The sequence below is a fragment of the Ambystoma mexicanum genome, chromosome 7q (assembly GCF_040938575.1).
Source record: "Ambystoma mexicanum isolate Mex_15411 chromosome 7q, UKY_AmexF1_1, whole genome shotgun sequence".
NCBI classification, from domain to species: domain Eukaryota; kingdom Metazoa; phylum Chordata; class Amphibia; order Caudata; family Ambystomatidae; genus Ambystoma; species Ambystoma mexicanum.
Window position 1 is genome coordinate 996442777 of NC_090941.1, and position 25509 is coordinate 996468285.

A 25509-nucleotide genomic window follows, 5' to 3' on the forward strand; every position below is an offset into this window, starting at 1 on the left:
TTTAAGAACTGTGGATAAACCTAGGAGGAAAGAGCCTGAGTGTAGCAGTAGTCAGGGTGATGCAGAACTGTGAATGATGGCGAATATTTAAAATTCCACTTGGGACTGGGCTTGTATATTTAAATTCAAAACTATATATCCGGTGGAATATTCCTTCTTGCTTTTATACATGAGTGAGCAGCAGAGATAACCCAGTACATGCTACACTAACATTCGCCAGCTTTTTTCATGATCAAAGCAGCTCCTGGAGGCTCTGCAAACAGTGTTCAGTCTGTCTGGTTTGGGTCCTCCCCAAAGATTTTTGTCATGATCAACAAGTGGCTTTATAGTTTTTTACCATGCAAAAAAAGTGTGTTGCTGTGATAGTCCAACTTTAAAAATAATCACAAATGTTCGAATTTTGATACCTGTAATTGCTTTAATGTGAAATATTATGCTGAGATTAAATAACGCATTCGTTTCTGAAGTCATGTAGAAAGTATTTTAACCATCGGGTCAAGAAGCTGTTTGTAACTTCGAAAGTTCATACACTATTCAATATACATTCTCTGCCTGCTGTTCCAATCACCCGAGGCCCTTCACATGGCATGATTTTTCTTTTTTTAATGTGGGGAAGCAACAGGGAGCCTCTTCGTGTTGCCTCCCCACTGCCCCATGCCCCCAAACCAAACCCAAACCTCTTCTCCACACCTTAACTCCCTCCCTCCCCACTTACCTGCAGGCCCGGAGCTTTATGCACCAGTCTGCCACACCTCCCTCTACGGCTGACGCCAAAGAAAGGGAAAAGGGACACAGTCCCTTTTCCCTATGGCGGCGGCCATTTTTGATTCTTATTTTTTTTCTTCAGAGATTGGCGTCACTTACGGCAGCCAATCTTTAGAGGAAAAAAAGAAAGCTATTAAACCCAGGATTAACCATGTGGTGCAAATGGTTTTTTACGCCCCAGCGGGGGGCCACATGGCCGGTAAGGGGCTGCTAGTCTGAGGCCTGGTAGGCCCGAGCGAAGCGAGCTAAAGCAATATTCAGTTAGTCCAATGAAAGATATCAAACCTTTATGATGGATTTTTTAACTAAATTCTTGAAAGCCTACTCAAAACAGTAAGTGTACGTTTTCATCATTAGGTCAAAGCACTGGTATTACTTGATCCAAAACTTACTTCAATATAGCCATTCTTGTAAAGTCCTCTTCTCATGACCAGGCACTCAGCGTCCATGTCCTCAGCGGACCTGCGTCTCTCAGCAAAGGCCAGGAACGTGCTTGTGTTGTTGACATAGAGCAGCGCCGGAATCCTGTATGTGATGCCACCTGGTTCGCTCTTGAACAAGTTGGTCCTCTCTGGCAGCACCATGCTGGATGGTTGCGTGTCGTATTCTACAGGGGAACAGACTCGACTTGTCATGCATAATTGGATACATTTTCCCATAGAAAGACAACTGGTCCACAGCTTTCTCTACCATTGCAAAATCAGATTTTAGAACAATGATAGTCTCTGCTATATCTATCTACCTATATATATATATATAAAAGTGAAAACAAATGTGTGGGGAGTTTGTGGCGAAGCGTTGTTCCTTATACAATTCAACACGGTTTCACCAATATGCACCAAATTTTGCATAGTTACATGTTAGTATCCTGAGGACCTTACTGGCTATGTGACATTTGGACACCCCACCCCGTTCTCCGGATTTCAGCAAAGTCAAAATTTGTTTGTGAGTTTGTGGCTTGGCGAGGCATTGTTCCTTATACAATTCCACACCATTTCACCAATTTGCACCCGATGGTACATAGTTACCTGTTAGGACTCTATGGACATTAATAGATACATTACATTTGGACACCCCACCCCTTTCCCCTGATATCAGCACCTTCACACATCAGACGGTTGCCTGAAATCAGCTAAACATCAATGTGGTCAGTGAAGGACCGCTCCAGACACGAGAAACACAACTCGATGCACGGTTTACAAGATATTTGCACCACAATATGCCACAACGAACTGCACCATGCCAGGGTGAGACGTTGGATGGGGAGAGAGCACAGAAGGTCCCAGTATGCAGCCACATCAAAACACTGAGAGGTTGAGTGGAGTTGTTGGGAGTCTAAAGCAGACCCTCAAGTAAAGGGGTTAACTCTTAAACAATAAACAATAGAGCTTATGACTCCACAGTACCACTTTCTTTTTATAACAGAAGAAGTTAGCTCATGTCCTCAAACTATAACCAACACTTGAAAATAATTAGGGCATTGCTACTACAGGTAAAAAAATACATATTTAAATTTTCGTTATGCAAAAATACATATCACATATATCATATAAGGAGATTCAAAAACTTTTATAAAACAAGTGTGATCAAAAGGCTAGTATAGTACTAGACAAAGATTCACTGAGGTGGTGTGTGCGAAACAACTCCAAAATCAAGGCCCAAAATGTGGCCTAGATGTTACAGTGGCTTGTGTTGTGCATCATCACTTGGACATACCTAAATTCATCACTCTTCCACTTCATACTCATTCATTCCATTCAATTACTCATATATTTATATTCACTCAAACAAATAAAAATTCAAACAATGGTTAAAAAGCCCTACATGTTTCTTTCCTAATCTATTCAGGTTATTCAATCCTTGGAAATTCATCAGGGGCAACACGGATTTGCAACTGTCACACACAAACAGTGGGGGTCATTCCGAGTTGGGTGGTAAGGGAAAAACGATGCCGGTAAAGGACTACCGGCATCGTTTCCCGTTACGGCCCATTCTGACCCACCAGACCGTTATTTACGGTGCCGTAAAGTACGAGGCCGTAAATAGCGGTTTAGTGGCACGCGCCCGACACGCCATGCCGAAATTAGCGGCATGGCGTAAACCGTAGCTGATCCCAAGTATAGCGGACATGGAAAAAACGGCCTCCACAAGACCGCAAAGTACCTTACCGCCATGGAGTAAATACCGGCATCGCCGAGAAGGTGTAAAGAACCCTGAGCAGTGTTTCTAAGAGGAACAGGTGCACTCAATCAGCACAGGTGGAGGCAATGGAGTCTGGCACAGCACAAAAGGAGCACACCCACACACCACACCCCCTCCCACACCAAGATGATACCAATTGTAGCAGCATTCCTGGAGCTGGAGGCCCTGCTTGCAAGGCAGCAACTACAACAACAGCAACAACAACCACAGCCCCCACCACAGAGGATACACAGGAGGAGAAGGAGGGTGAGACAGGCCCAGCATGCCCTACCGGTGCAGCCACCATTACCACGCCGGCAGCCCCCAATCCCCCGCATCAGAGCCACCCCCTTCAACCTCACACCAGAGCAGATCCACACCCTGTACCGGCTTGACCGGGACACCATTACCACCATAGTGGACCTGATACATGACGATATATTGAGCCGCATAGAAATCAGCACTGCCATCCCCCCTCTACTGAAGGTAGTGTCTGTGCTCCACTTCCTTGCCACAGGCACCTACCAGCATACAGTGGGGCACATGCATGGCATTTCACAGCCCATATTTTCCCGGATACTCAACCAAGTGCTGGATGCCCTCCTCAACCGCACAAGAGACTACATATCCCTACCCCAGACTCCCCAGGAGAAATATGACACCAAAGTTGCCTTCCATGCACTGGCAGGCATGCCAAATTGCATAGGTGCCCTCGACTGCACCCACGTTGAATTGGTGGTCCCGCATGCCATGGAGGTGTCGTATCGCAACCGCAAGCAATACCACTCCATCAACGTCCAGATGGTGTGTAATGCCAGTAAAGCCATCACACATTGCAATGCCTGATACCCCGGATCAACTCATGACTCCTTGGTCCTGCGGAACTTAACACTACCACGCTACATGGAGCGACATGCTGGACGACGTGCCTGGCTGCTTGGTGAGTAACCTGAATGGGCCATGGCAGTGCATTGGGGCTGTGAGTAGGTTGTCTGCATACTCCACCTGGGTGGGAAAGGGGGGGGGATGCATACTCCACCCGGGTGGTGATAGAGCAGACCTTCGGCCTGTTGAAGGCACGATTTTGTTGCCTCAGCCGGTCGGGTGAGGCACTCATCTACAGCCACGAAAAGGTGTCCAAGATCACCATGGCATGTGTAATGCTGCACAACATGTGCATCCGTCGGAATGTGCCACTGCCCCCTGACGTGGAACTGCTACCACCAGATGATGATGAGGGGGAGGAGGAAGGAATGGCAGGACAGCATCACGGTGCCGATGCACAGGAGGGACGTTCCGTGCGGCAATCATTGATCAGACAATATTTCTGACTCACAAGTCAGCTGAGGGTGTGAGGATGAAAGGACATTGGGCACTGGGTGTGGGGATACATGTACACCATGCACTGTGCGACCTTAAAAGACACATGCACAATGATCAATGTCCACTCTGTTTTTTAGGGATGATCAACCAGTGTATTGAATAATAATGTACAGCAAAACCTCCACCCTCACCCCCATCCTCCTCCCCCCAACTCCCACACACACCCTCACCCCCTTCCCCCTCCCCCCAACTCCCACACACACCCTCACCCCCCTTCACCTCCCCCCACAACAACCCCACAATAGTCCCATCAGTGCAACATAGGCCACATGTGTGTGGCAGTATGGTCAATGTGCACTCCCAGAGCCAGGGGGATCCATGTCATGGCGGCGCAATGTACGCAGTGACCGACGGACAGGGCTGGTCTGCGTGGAGGAGCTTTGGGAGGGTGGGTACTCCCACTGGGGCTGTGGTCTGGGGGGTGCTGCCTCCAGGGCATCTGCGATCCGGCCCAGCACCTCACAGAGCCGGTTTGTGCTCGCAGTGATCACCTCGCCCAGAGCCTGAAGGTCATTGTGCCACTCCAACCTTGATTCGCGGTTGTCCCGGATGAACTCCTCAATCAGGCCCGTGAGGTGCTGGGAGCGCACTGCATCCATGGCAGGTGTGGCCGATGTGCTTGGCAGGCTTGGTATTGAGCCTGCGGCCCTTTCGGGACTTTCTGCAGGGGAAGTGGATCCAGGACAGGCAGGTGGTACTCCTTGGCCTGTGAGCCCTAGGGTGTCACTCTCCCCAGAGTCGCTGTGTGCCACCTGGCTGTATGATGGAGTGTCTGGGCTATGTCCAATGTCATTGGGGTCCTCCACGTTGGCCACAGAAATTGATGTTGGGCTATCTGGCACATCGAGCAGGCACATGGCAGCATTCTCCCCTGCCACACTGGACTCCTCAGAGTGTACCGTGGGGCATGTGTCCGGCGGCACTGCAGGCATGGGTAGGGGTGCGGGTGGGGGTTGTGCACCCTCCATGGGGGTTGCTGGAGCAGGTGGTGTTGCATGTGTTTTCCTCCTGCTTGCAGGTATACGGTGTCCCCTGGCTCTGCCCCTGGAGGTACTGGCCTGGGTGGCTTCCTGTTCCTCACTTTCATGCCCGCTGCCTGTGGGGGGCAAGAGAGAGACGGCATGAGCAATGATTTGGGAGTCAGCATTTCTTCAAGCCTATGGTATAACAATGGGATTGCAGCGTTTTGTTGACATTTGGGTGGTGAGTGGGACAGTGATCTGGGCTTGGATGGAAAATGCATGCAGATGTCTGGGTCACTCATGTTGGCGGAGTACTGTGGTGACTCACATTGACAGCCTCTTTGTGTGGTATGGCCAATATGGGTTGCAGCCTTGCACCTGACATCAGCCTGGGTCCCACTTGTTACGGCATGATTTCATTGGGGGGGTGGGGGTTTCCCATACATGATGTGACAGCTTGCCCAGCCCTTGGCGGTGCCTTACATTAGGAATGCATTTACTGTCTTGACTCATGACACTCACCTCCATCAGCGGATGACGGAGCACCGCACTCCATTTCGCCAACCCCTTCTATGGCTTCTGTGCCAATCATGTCCGCACACGTTTGCTCCCAGGGCATCATTTTGATGGGAGAAGCTGGGCCTCCTCCTGTCTCCAGGGTCTGACTTCGGTTGGCCGATAGGATGGCCTGCACCCTAAGACGGAGGTCATCCCACCGTTTCCTGCAGTCCTTTGTGGTGCGGGGGGTGTTTCCTACGGCGCTCACCCTCTGTGCAACCAAGTCCCAGATCTCCTTCTTCCTGACAACGGTGGGCCTACGCATGTCACTGCTGAATACTATCTCTGCATGTTCGTGCAGAGTGTCCACCAGTACCTGGAGCTCGTCCTGTGTAAAGCGCTCCTTCCTTATGCGGGCGGCACCCTTTTTCAGTGCTTTCGGCATGATGCTGGTCTCTAATGGCTATTTTTCCGATCCAAATATGCCTCCGGGTCCTGTATGAAGAGGATGGCAATGGATTGTGTTTTTAAAGATGGCCGCGGCGCTCCTTCCCGTTCCTGTGCAATGACGTAATTTCCGTATCCGTTAATTAGCGGTGACCGTAATTTACGGTATCTGTAAATTACGGTCACCGCTAATTACGGACGACGAAGCTTCGATGGCAGTGTTGTAAAGAACGTCTCGCTTCATGCCGCTAAGGGGTTTAACGGGCCCTTTAGCGGTATGCCGCTAGGGGATTTACCGGCATGGCGGAAAGCTTGTGCCCGCGAGGTCGGAATAGCCTGTAAATAGCGGCGTGGTACCAGATCGGACTCGCTCTTTCCGCCATGCCGGTAAAAACCAGTACTTACCGCCAACCTCGGAATGAGGCCCAGTATCTTGGTAATATTCTACTAGCCTAGTCTAGTAAAAGAGCCAAGTCATATGCTGAATGAGTGAAAAACGGTAAAGAGAATGGAGGGTAAATATCCATTATTGGGGTTCAAAGATAAATTTAGAAACCTGGAGAGAAATTCCAAGGACGGGGGGAGTTAATGAATAGCTATAGAAAGTCGGTTACAAGTGACATTAGTGCCTCAATTACCTCTATCCTTCTGAGAGCGTAATGGGACGGGGTACAGTGTATTCACCTAAAAAAGTGAAAGTGGTAAACCTCGTAACTATGAAATTATGTTAGAGGTCATGAAACCTCATTCAAAAACTAGACAGGGAATAATAGAATGGGGAAAGTCTGGGATAGTGCAGAGAGTTGGTATATATTGCCATGGATGACAGTACAGAGACATCATTATCATAGGGGGCCCTATCTGTCAATTTGTAGCATGCCTGATAATTTGTAATACAAAGGGTTAGTATAAAGTACTGTGGATGGCAAAAATGTTAGCCTATTTCCCTTTACTCGGCCCCAGCGGTAAGTTTATGACGAGCCCAATAGTTGCAATGTCGGGGGGAAGTATCCGTTACGAGAGGTTTAATATCAAGAGTTATTACCTGATCGAAGGTCCAGAGTATCGGACGTAGCGGATGGTGTCTCTCCCGTGGCTTCTTATTAGTGAAAAGTTATCACCTCATAAGATGTACGAATTGTCCTACCTAGAGAGATGACATAGGGTCAGGAACAACAAAAGGCTTCGCTAATCCTTGGTGGAATGGCTTTCAATACTACGGGTGAGATAGTTTAGTCAAAAACATATGTATACCTTTGCGTTATTGCGGTAACGAATCTCAAGAGTGGTAGAGTTGCATAGGAGATCGTTCTACTTATATACATCAGGCATCAGGGTGACATCCGAAAGGCTGTCATTCTTCCAATCTGTGGGAGTGCCATCAAGGGAAAGATAACATCAGCAATAAAGTTAAGCTAGGGGACTGCGAAGTTCATCGTATTTTACAGTGTCCTGGAGTTAGGGCGACAACGGTGTATGGTTGTAGCAAGCAGAGACACCATAGTGAATCCTCCGCATCACTTCCTCTGGTTAAATATCAATTGACATTTAGGATAAAAAATGTATTACTTGGGGCATCTGCGGCATAATGGGTTGCATTATTCAAGCGGCGAGTAAAGGATGCAAATGCTCCAGACCAGAGGTTTTTCTCTGTGTGCTTGTCTGTCCGGTTCCAGAGAACGAGAGAGATGTGTCAGGGTCACGGCTTGAATAAAACCTTCCGTATTTCTTTCGATCGAACGTAGGTGCCTGTCAAGGCTCACGTCGCCTTTACTTAATGTATTCTATAAAAGGGGGCGCGAAATATATCTATATCAGCCGAGATTGTTAAAATTAAGATTAAGAGACATCTGATCCTAGGGGAGTGAAGGTGCATGACTTACCTGGGCATCCGTCGTCTAACAGTGGTAGGTGCACTGTCCTGGGCAGTCCATTCCGTGAGTTTGAAGTACAAGGATCAGCCGGCTGCAGCGTCCGTCTCACAGGCTCGTTATCGTGTTCGTACGAGTGGGACTCGTGGATTGTTTTTAAATGGTTTCCGGGTTACCCATAGCCAATCGGGACACTGCGTGTGTTACACGACGTGTTTCACGTCATGTGATCGCATGCGTAGACATGGCGTTTACTCCCGAGTGTAGTTGGTTGGGGCTTAGGCTAGTGGTTTCCCTACGCTGGTGTCCCGAAGGTAAAAAGTAAGCTAGTGGCCCTGCGGGAAGTCAGGTGATCCATCACTGCACGCTACGGAGTACGAGATGCCCACTCCAACATGTCGGCACAGGAGGTTGGTATGTCAATACTAAATAGTAAAAGCTAAGTTACACTAAGAACTTTGTGTTTTTTTTTCTTGACAGACCATTAAGGTCCGAATGTAAAGATAAAATTATCGTCCACGAGATGTTGGTCTGTTAGTACTGAAACGTAAATGCTAAAATGCACTGCAGGCTTAATGTTCTTATCTTGACAGACCATGTGAACCCGAGTGGGAAGGAGAAATTATTATGTTGCCTAACCCTTGCTAGTCATCCATAAACTGCGATCCGAAGGGTGGATGTGTGGGAATACATCACTCCAGCGCGACTAAACCAGAGGTATTGCTCAAAACGTCAGGAGGCAGTAATCCTACTACCATTTCTAGTGGAGTGTGGCCTCACTAGACAGGTGTGCTAACAGTGTAATATGCCCTTGAAGGAGAAGGTGTCCGGTGAGTACTGGTAGAGTCCGGACTTGCTGAACGAGAAATAGACACGATATGCTTCGGGTGTGATAACCCCTTGAGAGTGAAAGTGTCATGACGACTCAAATCTCACTCAGAGGAACATTTCAAATTAATACACGGGTGAGAAGTAGACTTATGCTGGATTGGGTTCAAATTCAGTTACAGCTCTCCATCAGAACTGGGAGTGAGCTGTCTCTTGTCATAATTCAGATGCAAAGATCCCTATTGTAAAGTCAAATTCGGGACTGTGTGTGATAGACAAGGCGCTATGTGACCCAGTCCATTTTCTCATTCAGGCCTGTGTCCATGCTCTTTGTCAAGAAGATAAATTCTTGTTCTTTCTTGGAAAGTAAAAGCCTATTCAGGTTGGTATCTTTGCCCAGCTTAAGTTTATACATTATTGCCCAAGTCAGGTCTTGAATTTGGTGGACATTTTCTATCCAGTGGTCGACAAGTGGGGCATTTTTTTATGCAACTCCGGTGTTCGCTTACACGTAACTTTACTTGTCTTTCTGTTTTGCCTATGTAAATTTTGTTGTATGGGCACCAAATCGCGTAGATTATCCAACAGGTGTTGCAGTTTGTGTGGATTTTCTGTAGCCAAGGTGTTCGTAATCCAATATCTATTTCGGAGCTTTTCTTTGTGAAGGCACAGCAAGTACAGTGTCCACACGGGAAGTGGCCGACTACTTCTTGTAGGCCCCATTATTGTCTTAAAGTGGGGGGAATTGCTGGTCTGAGTGTTACGTCATTCCGTTTGATTTATACTTTGATGTTCCGGCTCCGTTTAAAGGGTACAATAGGTCTCTGGATAGGTTGTGGACCCTTTTCCAAGATGTACCAATGCTTACAAACTAGTTTCTTAAACTTATTAGACATGTGGCTGTAGGTGTTAACGAACACAATCCGGTCTGTTGTGGTGTTCCCAGATCTCTGTTGTTTATATTCAAGGAGTGATTCTCTGTTGTTATTCTCTGCCCTTTTAAAAGCGGTTTTGACGATTTTACTCGGGTATCCTCTTTTTAGTAAACGCTCTTGCATGCTGTTAGCTGTTTTGAAATCAGATCTTCTGGAACTGTTCCTTTTTAACCGTAGGAACTGTCCCAGTGGGAGGATGTCTTGTACGTGTTTCTGGTGAAAGCTGCATAATGTAGAACCGAGTTCTTATCAGTAGGTTTGTTAAAGGGTTTTACAAATAGTATCTCCAAATTGGTATCCGACAGGATTGAGATGTCCAAGAAATCGACCAAGGTGATGCTAGATTTGGAGGTGAATTGCAAGAATCTATTTTGTAGGTTGATCCACCCTAGAAATTCATCTGATTCAGTCGAGGAGCCTTTCCAGATGACAAAAATGTCATCGATGTAGCGTCGTCACAGCCTGATGTTATCTTGGAAGGGATTGGTGTTAGTCATGATTGTGCCGGTTTAAAAAAACTCCATGTATAAATTGGCTACACTGGGAGCTAATGTAGCTCCCATAGCCGTCCCCTGTATTTGTTTGAAAAAGTCCCTGTTAAAGTGGAAGTAACTTTCCATCAGCGCCATTTCTGCACACCAGAGGATGAACAATATGGGTGTTCTTATGGTAATATGGTCCCTTAATAGTTTCTCCTCTAGCATTTCCAATGAGGCCTGTTGCGGTATGTTGGTATATAAGGCCACCACATCAAGGCTTAAGAGTATTTCGGTAAGTGGGTCAAAGGATGAACCTTCGACTTCCGCAATGATCTGTTATATCTTGGACATACGAGGCCATCTTTTTTTACTAGCGGTTGTAAAAATTTGTCAGCAAACCGTGACAGTGGTTCTAGGACAGAGTTCACTCCCGAGACTATGGGTCTACCGGGTGGTTTGATTAGGGATTTATGAATTTTTGGAAGCACATAATATTGTGGAATTAGAGGTTTATCATTGACTAGAAAATATGCTTCTTTCCTTGTGATCCAACCTCTTTCTTCAGCTTCAGCGACTTAAATGGATATAATATTTGCTAGTCTGGAGGTTGGGTCTTCTACAAGTGGTTGATAACACGTCAAGTCCAGAAGTTGTCGGTTACACTCTAGCACATAGTCTTCCCGATTAAGGAGTACTATTGCGCCACCTTTATCCGCTTTACGGATAATAATTTCCCGATTATTTAGTAGATTTTTTCTTGCTAAATTTTCAGTGTTGCTGGTGTTGTGGTATGTCGATTTCGTATTGGAAAGTTCCAATTTTTCTAAGTCTTTCATTACCCTATTCTCAAATACCCAGGCTTCGGAACTTTGTGCGTTAGTGGGAACGGAAAAGATAGATTTATTCTGCAGGCCCGATTCCGAGGGTTCTGCGTCATAAACGTTATCCTGAGAGTACTGGTGAAGATGAATCTTTCGCATCAGTTGATGGAATTCTTGTCGGAAAAGGAGTGGATTATGCAAGTTAGTAGCAACAAAACCCATTCCCTTTTCAAATAGTCTCATTTCCACTTGGGTGGGTTGGTATACAGAGAGGTTTACCACAAGGCCTGCATGCTCCTCGTCACTCGAGGTTCTAGATCCCAGGCCTCCAGACCCCTCTCTAAAAAAGATTGGCCAGTACCCGTGTTTGCTGGATTCCCTCTAGTTTGTCCACGATTAGAGTTGTTTCTACCTCGAGAGTTGTTGCCTCTGTTTTGTTTGCGATAGTTGGATCTACCGCGATTGGTTGGTGCAGTGCTATGTGTACTGCCGTCACTGGAACTGAATGATGTGTTGTTAAAGGCGACTTTCCTCTGTCCTCGTGTGTTACTAGATGTAGAAGCCTCTAGCTGGCATTCCGCTTGATAGTTTTCCTGGGTGTACGGGAAGCTTTTTCATGGCTGAAATTAACAAGATCTTTATTCATTCTACACACTCGTTCTTTTAGGGTGTCTTCTTTGAATGCAATCATTTAAGTCATTAGGCTATCTAGTCTTCTTTTGTAAAGTTCTAAGTATGCAGCTGCACACCAACTCTCGCCTCCCCTCAACGTCTGCTCTGGGGTATGTCAGACAGCCACACGTGCCCATTCTCAGTGCAGTTTACTTCAGGGTGCAAAGCACATCAAGCGATAAGCGAATTAGAATAGCGACCTACAGGATCAGTGTTATCATGTCTGTCTACAGAACCTGTTCACAGAACGAGTATTTCTACAAGTATATGTATATATTTCTATAATACAAAAGCCTAGCCGGGTCTGTGGCTAGGTGTACTAATGCATATACTACGAATTTTCCAGGATGAATTATATATCCATCTAAAACTGCATATTTTGGATACTATTTTAGGACCATGAATGGACTCATGAAGATTCTAACACGTATCTGTTTTCTTTACAAGATCATCTGACAATTACTACAGATACACAGTTGTCCTTAATAAGGGATTGTATAATTTAATATACAACAAGAATTAATTGACACATGAACTGTTGCATAGAGTAGTTATTTGATGTATAATCCTTGAAAAAGCACAGATGGCGAAACCTGTGGCCATGATGTTAGCTTGTTAGATACATTGTGACTAAACAATCACCAATACTTATTAATTAAACTCTTACGCTTGAGACATGATTGGATCCACAGTTATCGTTTGCAATTTAGAGTACTGGGGTGCATAAAATGTTGACCTCCCCTCCTTACCCTGAGTGTTCTGCTAAATTTAAAGCCCCTCATTCAAGCAGGAGTCAGCACAAAATAAAGAGCTGTTGCATAGCCATTTCTGCCTGTGTTCCAGTGTAACTATGAGCTCCTTTTTAAACGTTCTGTACAAGTGGCTGTCAAACCATAATCCAATTTCTTTCAGCAATATGGATGAAGGCTTGCTGTGGCATTGCAGCCCACAGACCTTAAATCATTGCCAATTCAGCGCCAGCATTAAAGATTTCTTTAAGCGGATGTTATATTCAATTTGGTTTTTAGTGTTTATTTCTTGTTATCCTAATTTTGTATCCGGAAAATATATTGAAGCAAGTTTCCAGGCACACATATATGTTGAAAAAGTTCAGAAGAGGGTCTCGATGGTACGCATGCTGCTGGATTACCAACAGGCAAAAGAAATGTGTTATGACATTTCAGATAGTTAGATCAATTATTTAGGAATTTTCCACTCAAAACATTTTCATTGCTCACCTGCTGCAACTGATATATTCATCTGATATAGCTCCACAGCATCAAGAAAACCTGTTCAGTGAAGAAGCCTCCCACATGAATTAATTAATCTTTTATTACACGCTAATTACCAAAGATCACTCACTAAACGCGGTACCGGGATTCAAACCTCTGTTGCTCTGCTTTGTCTTGTGTCCAAGACTAGTGCGTTCCCCTTGAGATTTGCTCTCGGCCCTAAGGACTGTGAGGACAACTTGATGATTGGCTGCAATGAACAGGGTGCTGGGCTAGGAAAGGATCAGACTTAAACGAAGGGGAAAGAGGAGGATATCAAAAGGATTTGGGGAAAATACAGATGATATATGATGTGCAAGTTGCTTTACAAATGTAAAGATTATTTTGATTGGTTGTAAATCTATCCATCGTATCATGAATAAAAAGTGAACAAAGAGAACAAAATAGATTTTTTAAAGGTATATTACTATTATATCTTAATCCACAATACAAAGTCAGCATCTTCATACAGATCCAACTATTAGTTTATTCATTTACAGAGATCAGATGGTAACGCAAACATCACAGCCAAGCGTATTCAGTATGAGGACTGGGGGTGAAAGATATATATGGGGAAGAAGCGGCAGAGAGGGTATAGCCAAAGGATATACAGTGTGGAGGGCAAGGCGCTCTGATAGGCATTGAATGTTAACATTTACACTGTGTTAAGAATGATCATTCAATGTAACCTATAGGTCATTATTTAATAAGTATTACAACCCGTGCTCATGAAAACAGGTATTATCTACTGTTCAAAGCACATGTTTCGTGCTGCTGGTTGTCATATCCCCGGGGATGCACTATTTGGCCTTGCACTGACTGCCCTGCATTCCTTCCCTGCAATTCTCCTATGTTCTCCTGTGGCCCACACATCTGCGCCCAGACCCCGTGCCAAACTCTAAGCCGCCGCCCACTATAAAGGGCAAGGTAGTGGAAGGGAGACTCCTCGCAGAGGCACACATTCAATTTCCATGGCAGCCATGTTTTTTTGGCATTCGCTCAGTGCTTCCACTTCCAATGGCCAGGTTTTCTTTAATAAATACATGTCATTAGCCTCTCAAAGTTGGTCCTTGGGTGCTAATAGCAATATTTCCCCCATGGGGTGGGAACCTCCACTAACCCTTGTTAAAGATACTCTCTCCACTCGGGTATATTGACTTGAGGTAAGGACTCGTACTATCCAGTAATGGCCCTTGGAATACAGCATTTATACGAAAGTATTGAAACAACCGAATTGCAGGGTCTGTGGTAGCGACCGTGTAGTTATGGTTAAATTACTCAACCCATCGGGAGAGCAGTTTTTTGGCCACTTATAACTTTGGTGCCGTTTGACGAATCCTCACGAAACATTGCAAAATAAAGTATACAGCCACCTCTGAATTGCTTTGTGAAGTTTTGTAATGTTTGTGGACATCGTACAAGCCCGCTGATTGGCCAATTAAAAATGTGAGCAGCGTCAAAAATTATAAAATGGACAGCATGTTGCAATTCGCGAAGTACGCCCACAGTCCATGAACATCGCAGTAAAAACATATCCAAAAACACATTACACTTGTCAAACAAATGAAACTATCTCTGGGGAGTTGAGGGGTGATGAGGATGGGATGGGATGGGACATGCCTAGAAAAAGCCATAAATCAGGTGTTTTTTTCTTCTCCAATGTTCGCCAGCATCTCAGACGTTGCCGGACATTGCTTTGATGTTCGCCATCTTGAGAAATGTTCGAGGACATCTATGCATTAGGGTGCATTACAGGGCAATTATTACATGGCATATAACGTTGGCACATTTCAACGAAACTGCACGAAACTTTGTAATAAAACTACAGACTCAACTTTGAATGTTGTTGCAAAGTGTTTTGCTGTTTTGTCAAGAGGGGGCAAAATTAGAGGGGGGGTCCCAACATTTTTGGATGGCTTATAACTTTTGTGCCATTTGATGAATCTGCACAAAAGTTTGGAAATCAAATATAGACCCAACTTTGAATGTTATCAAAGGTTGAAGGGATTTTGTCAAGAGGGGACAAAATGGTAGGGGGGTTACCAAACTCTTAGAAATGGGATAGCCTTGAATGGGGAAAAAAATTCTTCTTGCGACTACAATGTTAAATAGATTTGCATCAAACTTGTTCGAGGAGCATTGGCAAGGACCCAAAAGTATGCTGTTGTAAATCTGTCCTGTGTTTTATTGTGTCAAAATGTAGGTACAAAAAATAGTGACATACCTTTGGTGCCTGGGGAGTGGGCCTGGCCCCCGGCAAGGACAAATATCTACAGTGCTTTGCTTATTGGAGCATGCAGCATGGCCGAAGCCCATGCCCCATGGATTGTGGACACCGGCCATTGGTCACATTATGGGGTTATAGTAGACACTGGACCTGGATGCAGGTTAGGGGCAGTGTATAACAAGGGTGTATTTTGGGGCCAGTGTGATGGTCGAGCCTAGTCAATTCAACCATGAATTGCATCCCCAGCATGCGCTGCTGAAAATGGCACACATCAGTATGCACTGCAAAAATATGTTAAAGGTTTAAAGTCATTTGATATATGTTAAAAGTGAAATTATTAATAACTCATTTACAGTGCTGTAACATCATGAAACATGTTCACTTATAAAATCCATTGAAATTCAGTGAATGAACGTTTTTTTTAAAAAAGGTATTGGTTATTTGTAATATGCCTATACAGCTGAATGGTGTTTCAAGGCACATCAAGACAAAGAGGGGGAGAAAAAAACAGGACAAAAAACGTTCCTACTAGGTCTGGAGACATTTGGATCGTGCAAGTCCATTGGAGAAATGAGGGGTGAGCAGGAGGAGTTGAAAGAAGGGAGGGAAGGGGAGGAAAACAAACAAAACATTCCTACTAGGCTGAGAGGCAATTTGGATCATGCAAGTGCATTAACAAGAAATGAAGATGGAGAGGGGGAGGAGGGGAAGTGAAGGTAGGAGAGGGAAAGGGGAAGGGAAACAAGACAAACACGATCCTACTAGGCTGTTGGCAATTCGGATCGTGCAAGTGCAGTAACCAGAATTAAGGGGCAAGGGGGAATGCAAAGGGGTGACAGGTGCATTTAAGTGCAATTAACAGGTACAAACATAGCGCAAGGCTGGGACTGAGACAAAATATGGTGGGTGCACGACTGGGAAAGCAACACCTATGGAGTAGGGGGCTACATTAGGTTGGCAGGTACAGTTAGATAAAGGGACACTATGTTTAAGTTGCACTAAGAAAAACCTATCGAATTCACAGAAAAAATATTGTTAAGGGGACGTAATGGTTAAGTTGCACTAATAAAAACATATGAAATACATTGAAAAAAACATTGTTAAAGGGACGTTATGGTTGCAAGTAAAATCGAAAAAGCAAAGACATTTGCCAGTTATGGTAAGCTATGCAAAAAATTTTCATGCCACCGCCATGCACTTGTAAGACTAACGCCCAGAACATCGTAGATGGCATCACAAATGGCATCATCGATGACATCACTGATGACATTACATATGACCAGTGGTCGAAGTGTGCGAAAAGAAGTGCTGGAACCATGATCACTGCGCCATGCCCCTTCCACTTGCAATACAAACCTCCAAACGAATGTGCCTGCTGTTTAAGGGAATGTTTAGTGCATTGCACTGAAAGTGCAAGTTTCAACTTCGTCCTACACTTTTATTTGAAAACAAAACCATTCCGGGAGGGTTTCTTTTCAAAATGAAAGTATAGGAACGGTAAAACCTAATATAAAAAAAGTAAAGGAGCACCGCTCCCAACCGCCCCTCCCTCTTCAACCACTGCATATGACGCCACTCCTCTGTAACAGTCCTGATAGAAAGTCCCTACAAGGGGTTCTGTTTAGAGTGTTGCTAGTAACATATGAAGGGTAATAGGGAGGCCTCTTGTGAACTACTGCATGTACGACTAAAGAGGTTTTGTTGTTAATGCAGCAATCTATTAATAAATTCACATAAGCAATAACTGCAGCATGGACCCTTTTTATTTTATTGTGCATTTGTAAGGTGCTTATACATCAAGTAAATTGTGTTTCAAAGCGCCCACATGGCAACGGAGAGGGTCCATGTGAATGAAAGACAAATGTTACAATGAGAGAGAGAGAAGCGATCCTACTAGGCCTTGTGAGCATTCAGAGCATGCAAGTGCAGGGAGAGAGAAGGGATGGGGGAAGTGCTAGGTGTTCCATGGAGGGAAGTGCTAGGAAGTATGTTGCAAGCAGCTGTTAAGTGACTGGCAGAGATCACTTGGTAGAGTGGTCAACTGGCAGTGAATAAGTGCAGGCCAGTATGCGCCCAGGGCAAGTGTTGGGAGTGGGCAGAGGCTGAAGGCGATTGAGGTGGGAGGCCAGGACACAGTTGGACACATAGGGGCCCTGGTCACCAATCTCAGTGACTGTGGGGTTTAGCAAAAGGGGGGAGGGGGAAGGAGGAGGCGCAAAAGAAGGTCTTGAGGAGCTTCTGGAATTTGAGGAGATCCGGCTCAAGATGAAGAGGAAGGGGGAGGCTGTTCCATAGGAGAGAGCCAGCCAAGGAAAGAGATCAGCCACCAGCTCGCTGTTTAGCAAAGTGCTTCACACACAGACAGTTGGTGCCGGAGGAGCATAAAAATCTAGAGGGAGCATATTTAGTGAGAGTCAGTTGTGGATAGAATGGTCCCCAGTCCCAGACAGCCTTATGGATGATGGAGAGGAATTTGAATTTGATCCTTGCCGCAACCGGGAGCCAGTGAATCGATTTTAGGGCTGGAAAGATGCAGTCCCTCGGCTTGAGGCCAAGCATAAGTCTCCCAGCCCTATTCTGGATTAGATGGAGGGGACGTAGGGAGGAAGAGGGTAGATTAAGGAAGAGACTATTGCAGACGTCACGATAACCTGGGAGGGATGGTCATTGAGGAAGGAGGTCAGCCAGTCGAGTGCCTGCTCCGAGATACCTAATGTATTGTGGAGCCGTTCTATGAGCATGGAGTGGTTGACCGTGTCAAAATGCAGAGGAGAGATCAAGTAGAATGAGAACAGCTGGAGGATTTGAATCAAGAGATGCAAGTAGCTCTTCACATGTGTTCAGAAGAGCAGTTTCTGGCCTCTGGATGTTCAGAATCTAGATTGATAGTTGTGTAGGCAATGAGCAAGCACAGTATGTTGGGTCAGTTGGGGAGGACCAGCTTCTCCAAGAGTTTCTCAAGGAAGAGGGTGATAGAGACGGGGCGGTAGTTAGCTGGACAGGTCTTTAGAAGGTCTTTTTTTTCCAGGACGGGGCATACAAGAGAGTGCATGAGGGAAGAGGGGAAAGACCCAGCAGCAAAGGAGTGATTGCAGAATTGCAGAATTCAGCAATGCAGGGGCAAGAGATCAAATATTGTCCTTAGTAGTTCTGGAAGAACAGAGGGAGACCTGTTTGGAGGAGACCTTCATAGAGAGAACAACTCTAGTGACCTCATCAGATGTGATAGGAGAGAAGGAGGAGAGAAAGGCAGAGGGGGGTTGGGAAGCGATAGGTGGCAGGGGGTGATGGAAGGGGAGGGGGAAAGGGAAAGGGAAGCAAGGGTGCTCAGGATGTCCTGAGTTTTTGCAGTGAAGTGTGTGGCCAGTGCATTGCAGAGAGCCTGGGAGGGAACAGGTGAGGTGGGGACTGCAGAAGGGTTGGCTATTTCCTTGCAGATTTGAAAGAGTTCTGCTGTGTTGTTGGATGCACCAGAGATGTGAGCCTAGATGTGGGCCCTTTTCTTGGAGTGAATGGAGAGTCAGTATTGCTTTTGGCGAAGGCGGCAGGCCACTTTGTCAGAGGGTGAGCCTGAGGTCTGCCACTTCTGTTCCGCAGCTATGCACTTGCGTTTCAGGGCTGCAAGTTCAGTGTAGTACCAGGTGTTGCACTTGGATGCATGTTTCAGGTGGATCGTCATGACTTGGGCAAGAATATTAAGAGTATTAGTGGCGGCACGGTGGAGATTGTTGAGAGCGGAGTCAGAGTGTTACGCTCACCTGGTTCCCACAGGGGCGTCGGTCGGACCCGGACAGCTGCGGTCTCCACCAACGTGATGCGTAGTGCAGAGATGACTGTTTGGACTGGCCCGCCTAGTTTCGTCTGCTTGACCCGAAGAAGTATTCTCCTGCAAGTGGAGAAAGGGATTTAGCCACCCGTCGATTTTAGCAAGGACCCTGCGCTGCTCCCAATCTCCCCACTAGTCACCTCTGATATTTCCTTTTATTAAGCTCACCTTATGTATTTAAATGATGAGCTCTCCATCCTGCTTGGCATGCAGGGGCGCGTAGATACCAGTTACTTCACTGGCTTGAAGGTACTGGAGGAGTTCCGGCTATTAACTCCGGGGCTAATAAAGTTCAAAAGAGTTCAATATGTCCGATGTTCACTCTTGTTCCATTTCCTTTTTAGAATTGCACTGGGTCCAAAAGAATATTGCCTGGAGGTAGCTGATGGCGTTTGGGTAAGAGTCTGTATTTCCCAACACTGTCCGGTAAAGTTGCCTGAGTTTAATTTGTTTGTGTTCTCTTTATAGGTGTTGCATATGAAGATGTGGCATGTTAAAGGGTAATGCCTCTGGTGATAAATCATGTAGGTCTATGGTAAGTGATGATATTTGTCGGCTTCCGGGCTCACCTTGTTGTTTCTTTGATTTTCCCCTGATGCTGGAGTTCAACGACGAAAAAGATGGAGAGAGCGCCGAGTTTAAAGATGCTGTGGACTGGTTAGTATAACGCGGCGCTGCAGCTGGCGATGCGACGCGTGTTGGAATAATGTTTTTTCCAGGCTCGGAGACGTGCTGGGTCCGGAATCAGGTAAGGAATAAAAATGATGTTCGTTATCTAACCTTTTCTCCTTCTTTTCCCCCTTTTCCTAGGTGCTCCGGACTCGAGATGGGCGTGGCAGAAGACTGGATGCAGGCTTGCAGGCACAGTGATTGTTACGCTGCATAATGCAGAATAATTCGAAACGTGTGCTGCTTGAGAGGAGTATGTACAGAGAGTAGGCACAAAATAGTTGCAGTGGCGAATGAGGACCGGGTTACAGATTGGTCCTGAATAGGCTGTAGATAGGGTAAGCATTGCTGATTGCATTAAAATTATATTGCAGATAGGAGGCGGTGGCTGGCCGGTCGAGTCGGTGAGAGTCAAGATGTCTAGGCTAGTAGCCATGATTTAACCATAGCTCTGAAAGGCCAGAATGCGGATACTAATCTAGTTGTAGGAGGGAGGGTGTTCCAATATCGTGCTGCGAGCACTGGGAAACTGGAGCCTCCTGCTGTTTTTAGGTTATAGTTGGGGATCTTTAGTTGGTGCAGGTAAGGAGTTCTGGTGGGTCTAATGGGGCGGTGTCTAGAGAATTTGTCTGAAAGGTAGCGTGGGGCAGTACGTGACAGGCACTTGTGGGTGATGACCAGGGTTCTTAGCTTAATTCTGTCGCGGATCGGGAGCCAGAGGACTTCTTTGCTAACCGTGGAGGGCAAATCTTTTATTTTGCAGGATCTGGAGCTTGTTCAAATTTTTAGTGGTAGTGCCTAAGTAGAGTGTGTTACAATAGTCTAATTTAGACAATATCAGTGCTCTAGATAGGGTGAGGCAACTAGAGGTGAAGAGAAAAGGCCTGCAGGCATTGAACAATTTATTGGTGTAAGAGGTAGTAGAGATGGGAGAGTTTATTTGTTTCTTTAGAGACAGGGTAGAGTCGAGGTATACACCTAGAGTTTTGACCTCTTTGAATACTTTTATGATGTTGCCATCAATGGTAAAGTATTGGTACCTTTGGTCCAGTTTATTGAGGCGAGCCTGGGAGCCTACGATAAGCAATTCTGTCTTATCGTCGTTTAGCCAAAGACTGTGTGTAGCCATCCAGGCTTGGATTTCTAGGTAGATGTCATTAAGTTTAGCAACATCTTCTTCATAGCAGCCAGTGAGCGTGATGAGGACCTGGGTATCGTCAGCATAATTAGTGTAACTGACACCCAGATCATCAAGACGGTCAAATAGGAGCTTCGTGAAGATGTTGTAAAGAGTGGGAGAAATGCAGGAGCCTTGGGGCACTCCACATGTGATTGGGATAGGGTCAGCAGCCGCAGTGGGGGGGAAGACTCTAGTCGACCTGTCAGACAGAAATGACTGGATCCACTTCGTGGCATTCTGAGAGAATGCAGCAGCCGAGGAGAGGTGTTGAGTAAGGATCTGGTGGTCAACCAGATCAAAGGCAGCAGAGAGATCCAACAAGAGCAAGATGGCCAGTTTGCCCTTGTCTTTGGCGTCATCCATTTGGATTTTTAGATCCAAGAGGGCCGTTTCCGTCCCGTGCCTTGGTCTAAAGCCGGATTGCCGCAGGCCTAGAAGGTTGTTGTCTTCCAAATGTTGTTGTATTTGGAGATAGGCTACCCTATCCAAGATTTTGAGAAGAAATGGGACTGTGGTGATGGGCCTGTAATTAGTCGGGATGTTGGGATCTAGGTTAGGTTTGTTGTGCAGGGGTATGACCCACGCTTCTTTAAGGTTGTTGGGGACCACTGAGTTTTTGAAGGAGGAGTTGTTCAGAGAGGTGATGAGAGGGGCTAGCTCATTAGCTCCGTCTTTGATGACAGATGCGGGGCAAATGTCACCTTTGCAGTTGGATGGTTTGAGACTAGCGATTATCTTGATTACTTCCTCTTCTGAGACTGGTGAGAAGTGGAAGGAGGGGCAGTTAGGGGTGGTGTGGTTAATTTTGCTGCTGGGGTTCTGCTTGGAGGCAAGGCTAGCTTTTTTTGCTTCTATCTTGGTTTGTAGGAGGGCAATTTTGTTAGCGAGGGCGAGCTGGATATTGTTACACCAGGCCTTGTCTTTGATGCAGTCCTCTGTAGGAGGCAGTGGTGATTCAAGTTCTTTTAGTATCGAAAAGAGTTCTTTAGTGCTGGATTTGGCATTTTGTATTCTCAAGTTGTAGATCTCTTTTTTAGCGTTTAAGATGGCGGATTTGTAGGTGGAGGCAGCTGACGTGAATTTGTCTTTCGTGGAGAGAGAAGGGGCTTTTCTCCAGCTAGTTTCTGCAGTTCTTTTGATATTGCGGAGAGCTTTTAGTTCTGCTGAGAACCATTTGTTGGAATGGGCAATAGGTTTGGCTTTTTGTTGTTTGAGGGGAGCAATCTGGTTGAGGGCTAGTTCTAAGGTATTGTTATATAGGTCTACTATGTCTGCAGGGTTGTTATTTAGCGTTGGTAAGTTAACTTTACTGATAGGTGCAAGGAGAGGTTTGAGGTTCTCTATAGTGATGTTGCGGTTATTTCTGGAGATTATTTGAGGTAGCTTAGTGGGTCGTGCGGTGGATGGTGAGGATCTATGTAAAGAGAAGGTAATAAGGTGATGGTCAGTCCAAGCACAGGGGGTGATGTCCATCAGTGAGAGGTTGCAGTTGGCATCTGCAAGCCAATCGAGGGATCTTCCTTTTGTATGTGTAGGTTGATTAATGTGTTGGGTGAAGCCTAGATGAGTAATCGTGTCATTAAGGGAAGTGGTCTGGTTATCATTGGGGTCATTGAGTCCCAAGTTGAAATCTCCCAGGATGATGATTTGGGAACTCGGTTTGAGATTGGTGGTGAGTAGGAGAGAGATATCCTCTTCAAAGGTGGAGGGGGGTCCTGGGGGTCTGTATATAATATGGAGCAGGATGGTTTGTGTGTCAGATAATGGGAGTTTGATGGATAAAAGTTTGGCTGAAGGTAGGGTTGTGCTAGTTACTTCTCTAATGTTTAGGGTGGATTTCGCAATAATTGCGATTCCTCCTCCTATTCCATTTTTTCTGTCAGCTCGGATGAGGTTGTAGTTGTCTGGAGTGGCTAGAGCTATAGTGGGACCAGCTGCCGGGTGGAGCCATGTCTCCGTGATAGCGATAAAGTCTAGGTGGTTAGTGGAGATAATGTCGGCGACATCAGTAGCGTGGGCTACCAAAGAGCGAGCATTGATGAGAGCTCCCTTGATGGAGGTCTGTGGAGAGTTGGCTTTGGTGTGTGGTGGCGAGTGAAGTATAGCTGGGTTGTGACTCGGTGGGAGGTCAGTGAGTGAGGTAGGCTGCTTGGGGTACTTAGTCTGATTGAAAAGCGTTCTGGTGAGTTTTGTATCAAGAATAGTGCAATAGATGAGTCTATCGTTTCTAATCATGGTCGGTGGGGCTATGTTCATGAGCGTGGTGGTAGGTGCAGCAAGGCGAGAACCTAGTCTAGTGTTTCTAAGGGGTGTGGGACAGGGTATGCAGGGTGAGGTTGGGCGGGCGAATTTGTTTAACCATTCTGTTGGAGATAGTAGATCTGGGTAAAGTGGTGGGGTAGTGTGGGTGCGGTTCTGAGGTGAGATATTCTGGAGCAATGGGAGGAGGGTAGCCATAGTTAGAGTGGCGCCTCTAAATGTAGCCATTGTGGATGACTTGGCTCTAAAGATGGGGGCAATGTGGTTCATTGGTTATTAGCAAGGGTAGTTTGTGTACTCAATTAACGTATGTGTAGACACTGGATAGGCACTACAGTAGTAAAGTATCGTGGTAGCTATAGGTAAGGCACCACACAAAAACAGATGTGGTCTATTAGTGACCATAAGGCGCAACACAAATCAGGTGTGGTCTATTAGAGACCATAAGGCACTACACAAATCAGGTATGGTCTATTAACGACCATAAGGCACAACACAAATCAGGTGTGGTGTATTAGTGACCATAAGGCACTACACAAATCAGGTATGGTCTATTAGCGACCATAAGGCACAACACAAATCAGGTATGGTCTATTAGCGACCATGGGGCACAACACAAATCAGGTGTGGTCTATTAGCGACCATAGGGCACAACACAACTCAGGTGTGGTCTATTGGCGACCATGAGGCACTACACAAATCAGGTATGGTCCATTAGCGACCATAAGGCACAACACACATCAGGTGTGGTCTATTAGCGACCATAAGGCACTACACAAATCAGTTGTGGTCTATTAACAACCAAAAGGCACAGCATAAGTCAAATGTGGTCTATTAGTGACCCTGGGGTGCAGCACATGCTACAGTGTGGCGGCATCTAGGTCCAGAATAGCACCTAGGCTGAGTTAGGCAACGCCTGGGTTCGGGTGGGATACTGGAGCCAATAGGCTGTCAGGGGGCAATTGAGTTCCGGGTCGTACCTAGAACTACAATACTAGAGTGTCAAGTGCGAGGAGAGTATTGGCGTGTTGGAGCGCAAAACTATAAGGCACAAGCTGACAGGTTAGACTGCTAGGGTGCAATTACCTGTGGCAGAGAGAACAATCATGTTGCCAAAATCTAGAGTGCAGTTGGGAGAGGCATATGGCCTTGTAGAGGGTGGAGGGAGCTCCTACTTCTCCCTGATGCAGTTGGAGGTGCTTTCGGGTGTGGGGGCTCCTGCCCTCTCCACCTCGCTGGGGACAATGAGTGGGCTCAGGGGCAAAACAGGGCCTTTTCCTGGCCTTCGCCGGGCCGCCGGCTTTCCGCCTGCCGGCGGAAGTTGTGGGCTGAAATAAGGCTCGATGTTGCCTAGCAACGTAGCTGCTACCAAGCCTCGTTATGGGCCCGTGCAGCGCCCGACATTTTCTTTTGTTTTCGATGCGGGAATCATCTGATTCAGCCTCCGGCTGATTAAAGGAACAGATGGGAGCTCGCTGAAGGGATTGGGGCAGCAGTATGGTGCAGGGCAAGGCAGATCTCACCCTGATTGATTTGTCTGCTGGGCGGGTCCTCGTGGTGCGATGCTGAGCTGGTGGGTATGCTGGCAGTTGGTGGGGGCTCCTGCCCTCTCCACCTCGCTGGGGACAATGAGTGGGCTCAGGGGCAAAACAGGGCCTTTTCCTGGCCTTCGCCTAGCCGCCAGCTTTCCGCCTGCCGGTGGAAGTTGTGGGCTGAAATAAGGCTCGATGTTGCCTAGCAACGTAGCTGCTACCAAGCCTTGTTATGGGCCCATGCAGCGCCCGACATTTTCTTTTGTTTTCGATGCTGGAATCATCTGATTCAGCCTCCGGAAGATTAAAGGAACAGATGGGAGCTCCCTCAAGGGCTCGGGGCAGCAGTATGGTGCAGGGCAAGGCAGATCTCACCCTGATTGATTTGTCTGCTGGGCGGGTCCTCGTGGTGCGATGCTGAGCTGGTGGGTATGCTGGCAGTTGGTAGGGGCTCCTATTATGAGCCTGGCACCTAAGGCGCCAGGACTGAAGCCAAACAGCCTCCAGCCGGGGCTGTTGGGGGTTTGATAAATATCTGGATGCCTGCTCCCGGGGCTGATGGACTCGATCCGGATGCCCGAGGGTAGGCATCGTGACACAGAGGTAGAGTCTGCAGTGGGGGGAAGAGGGGATCAAGGTAGATGCAAAAGCAGGAGAAGGAGTTTAGAGGTGGATGTGAGGAGAGAGGAGAAGAAATCAGCCC

General features: G+C 46.5%; 1 protein-coding gene across 2 annotated transcripts in view; it reads right to left on the reverse strand.

Moving 5' to 3' along the window:
• Window positions 1–25509, reverse strand: part of LOC138528485 (sialidase-3-like) — a 237249-nt gene that overhangs the window by 150838 nt on the left and 60902 nt on the right. For both annotated transcript variants that reach the window (XM_069640147.1, XM_069640148.1), the window contains exon 2: window positions 1158–1372. In XM_069640147.1, coding sequence (XP_069496248.1) covers window positions 1158–1349 — 192 coding nt within the window. In that variant the 5' untranslated portion in view covers window positions 1350–1372. The remainder of the gene's footprint in view (window positions 1–1157; window positions 1373–25509) is intronic.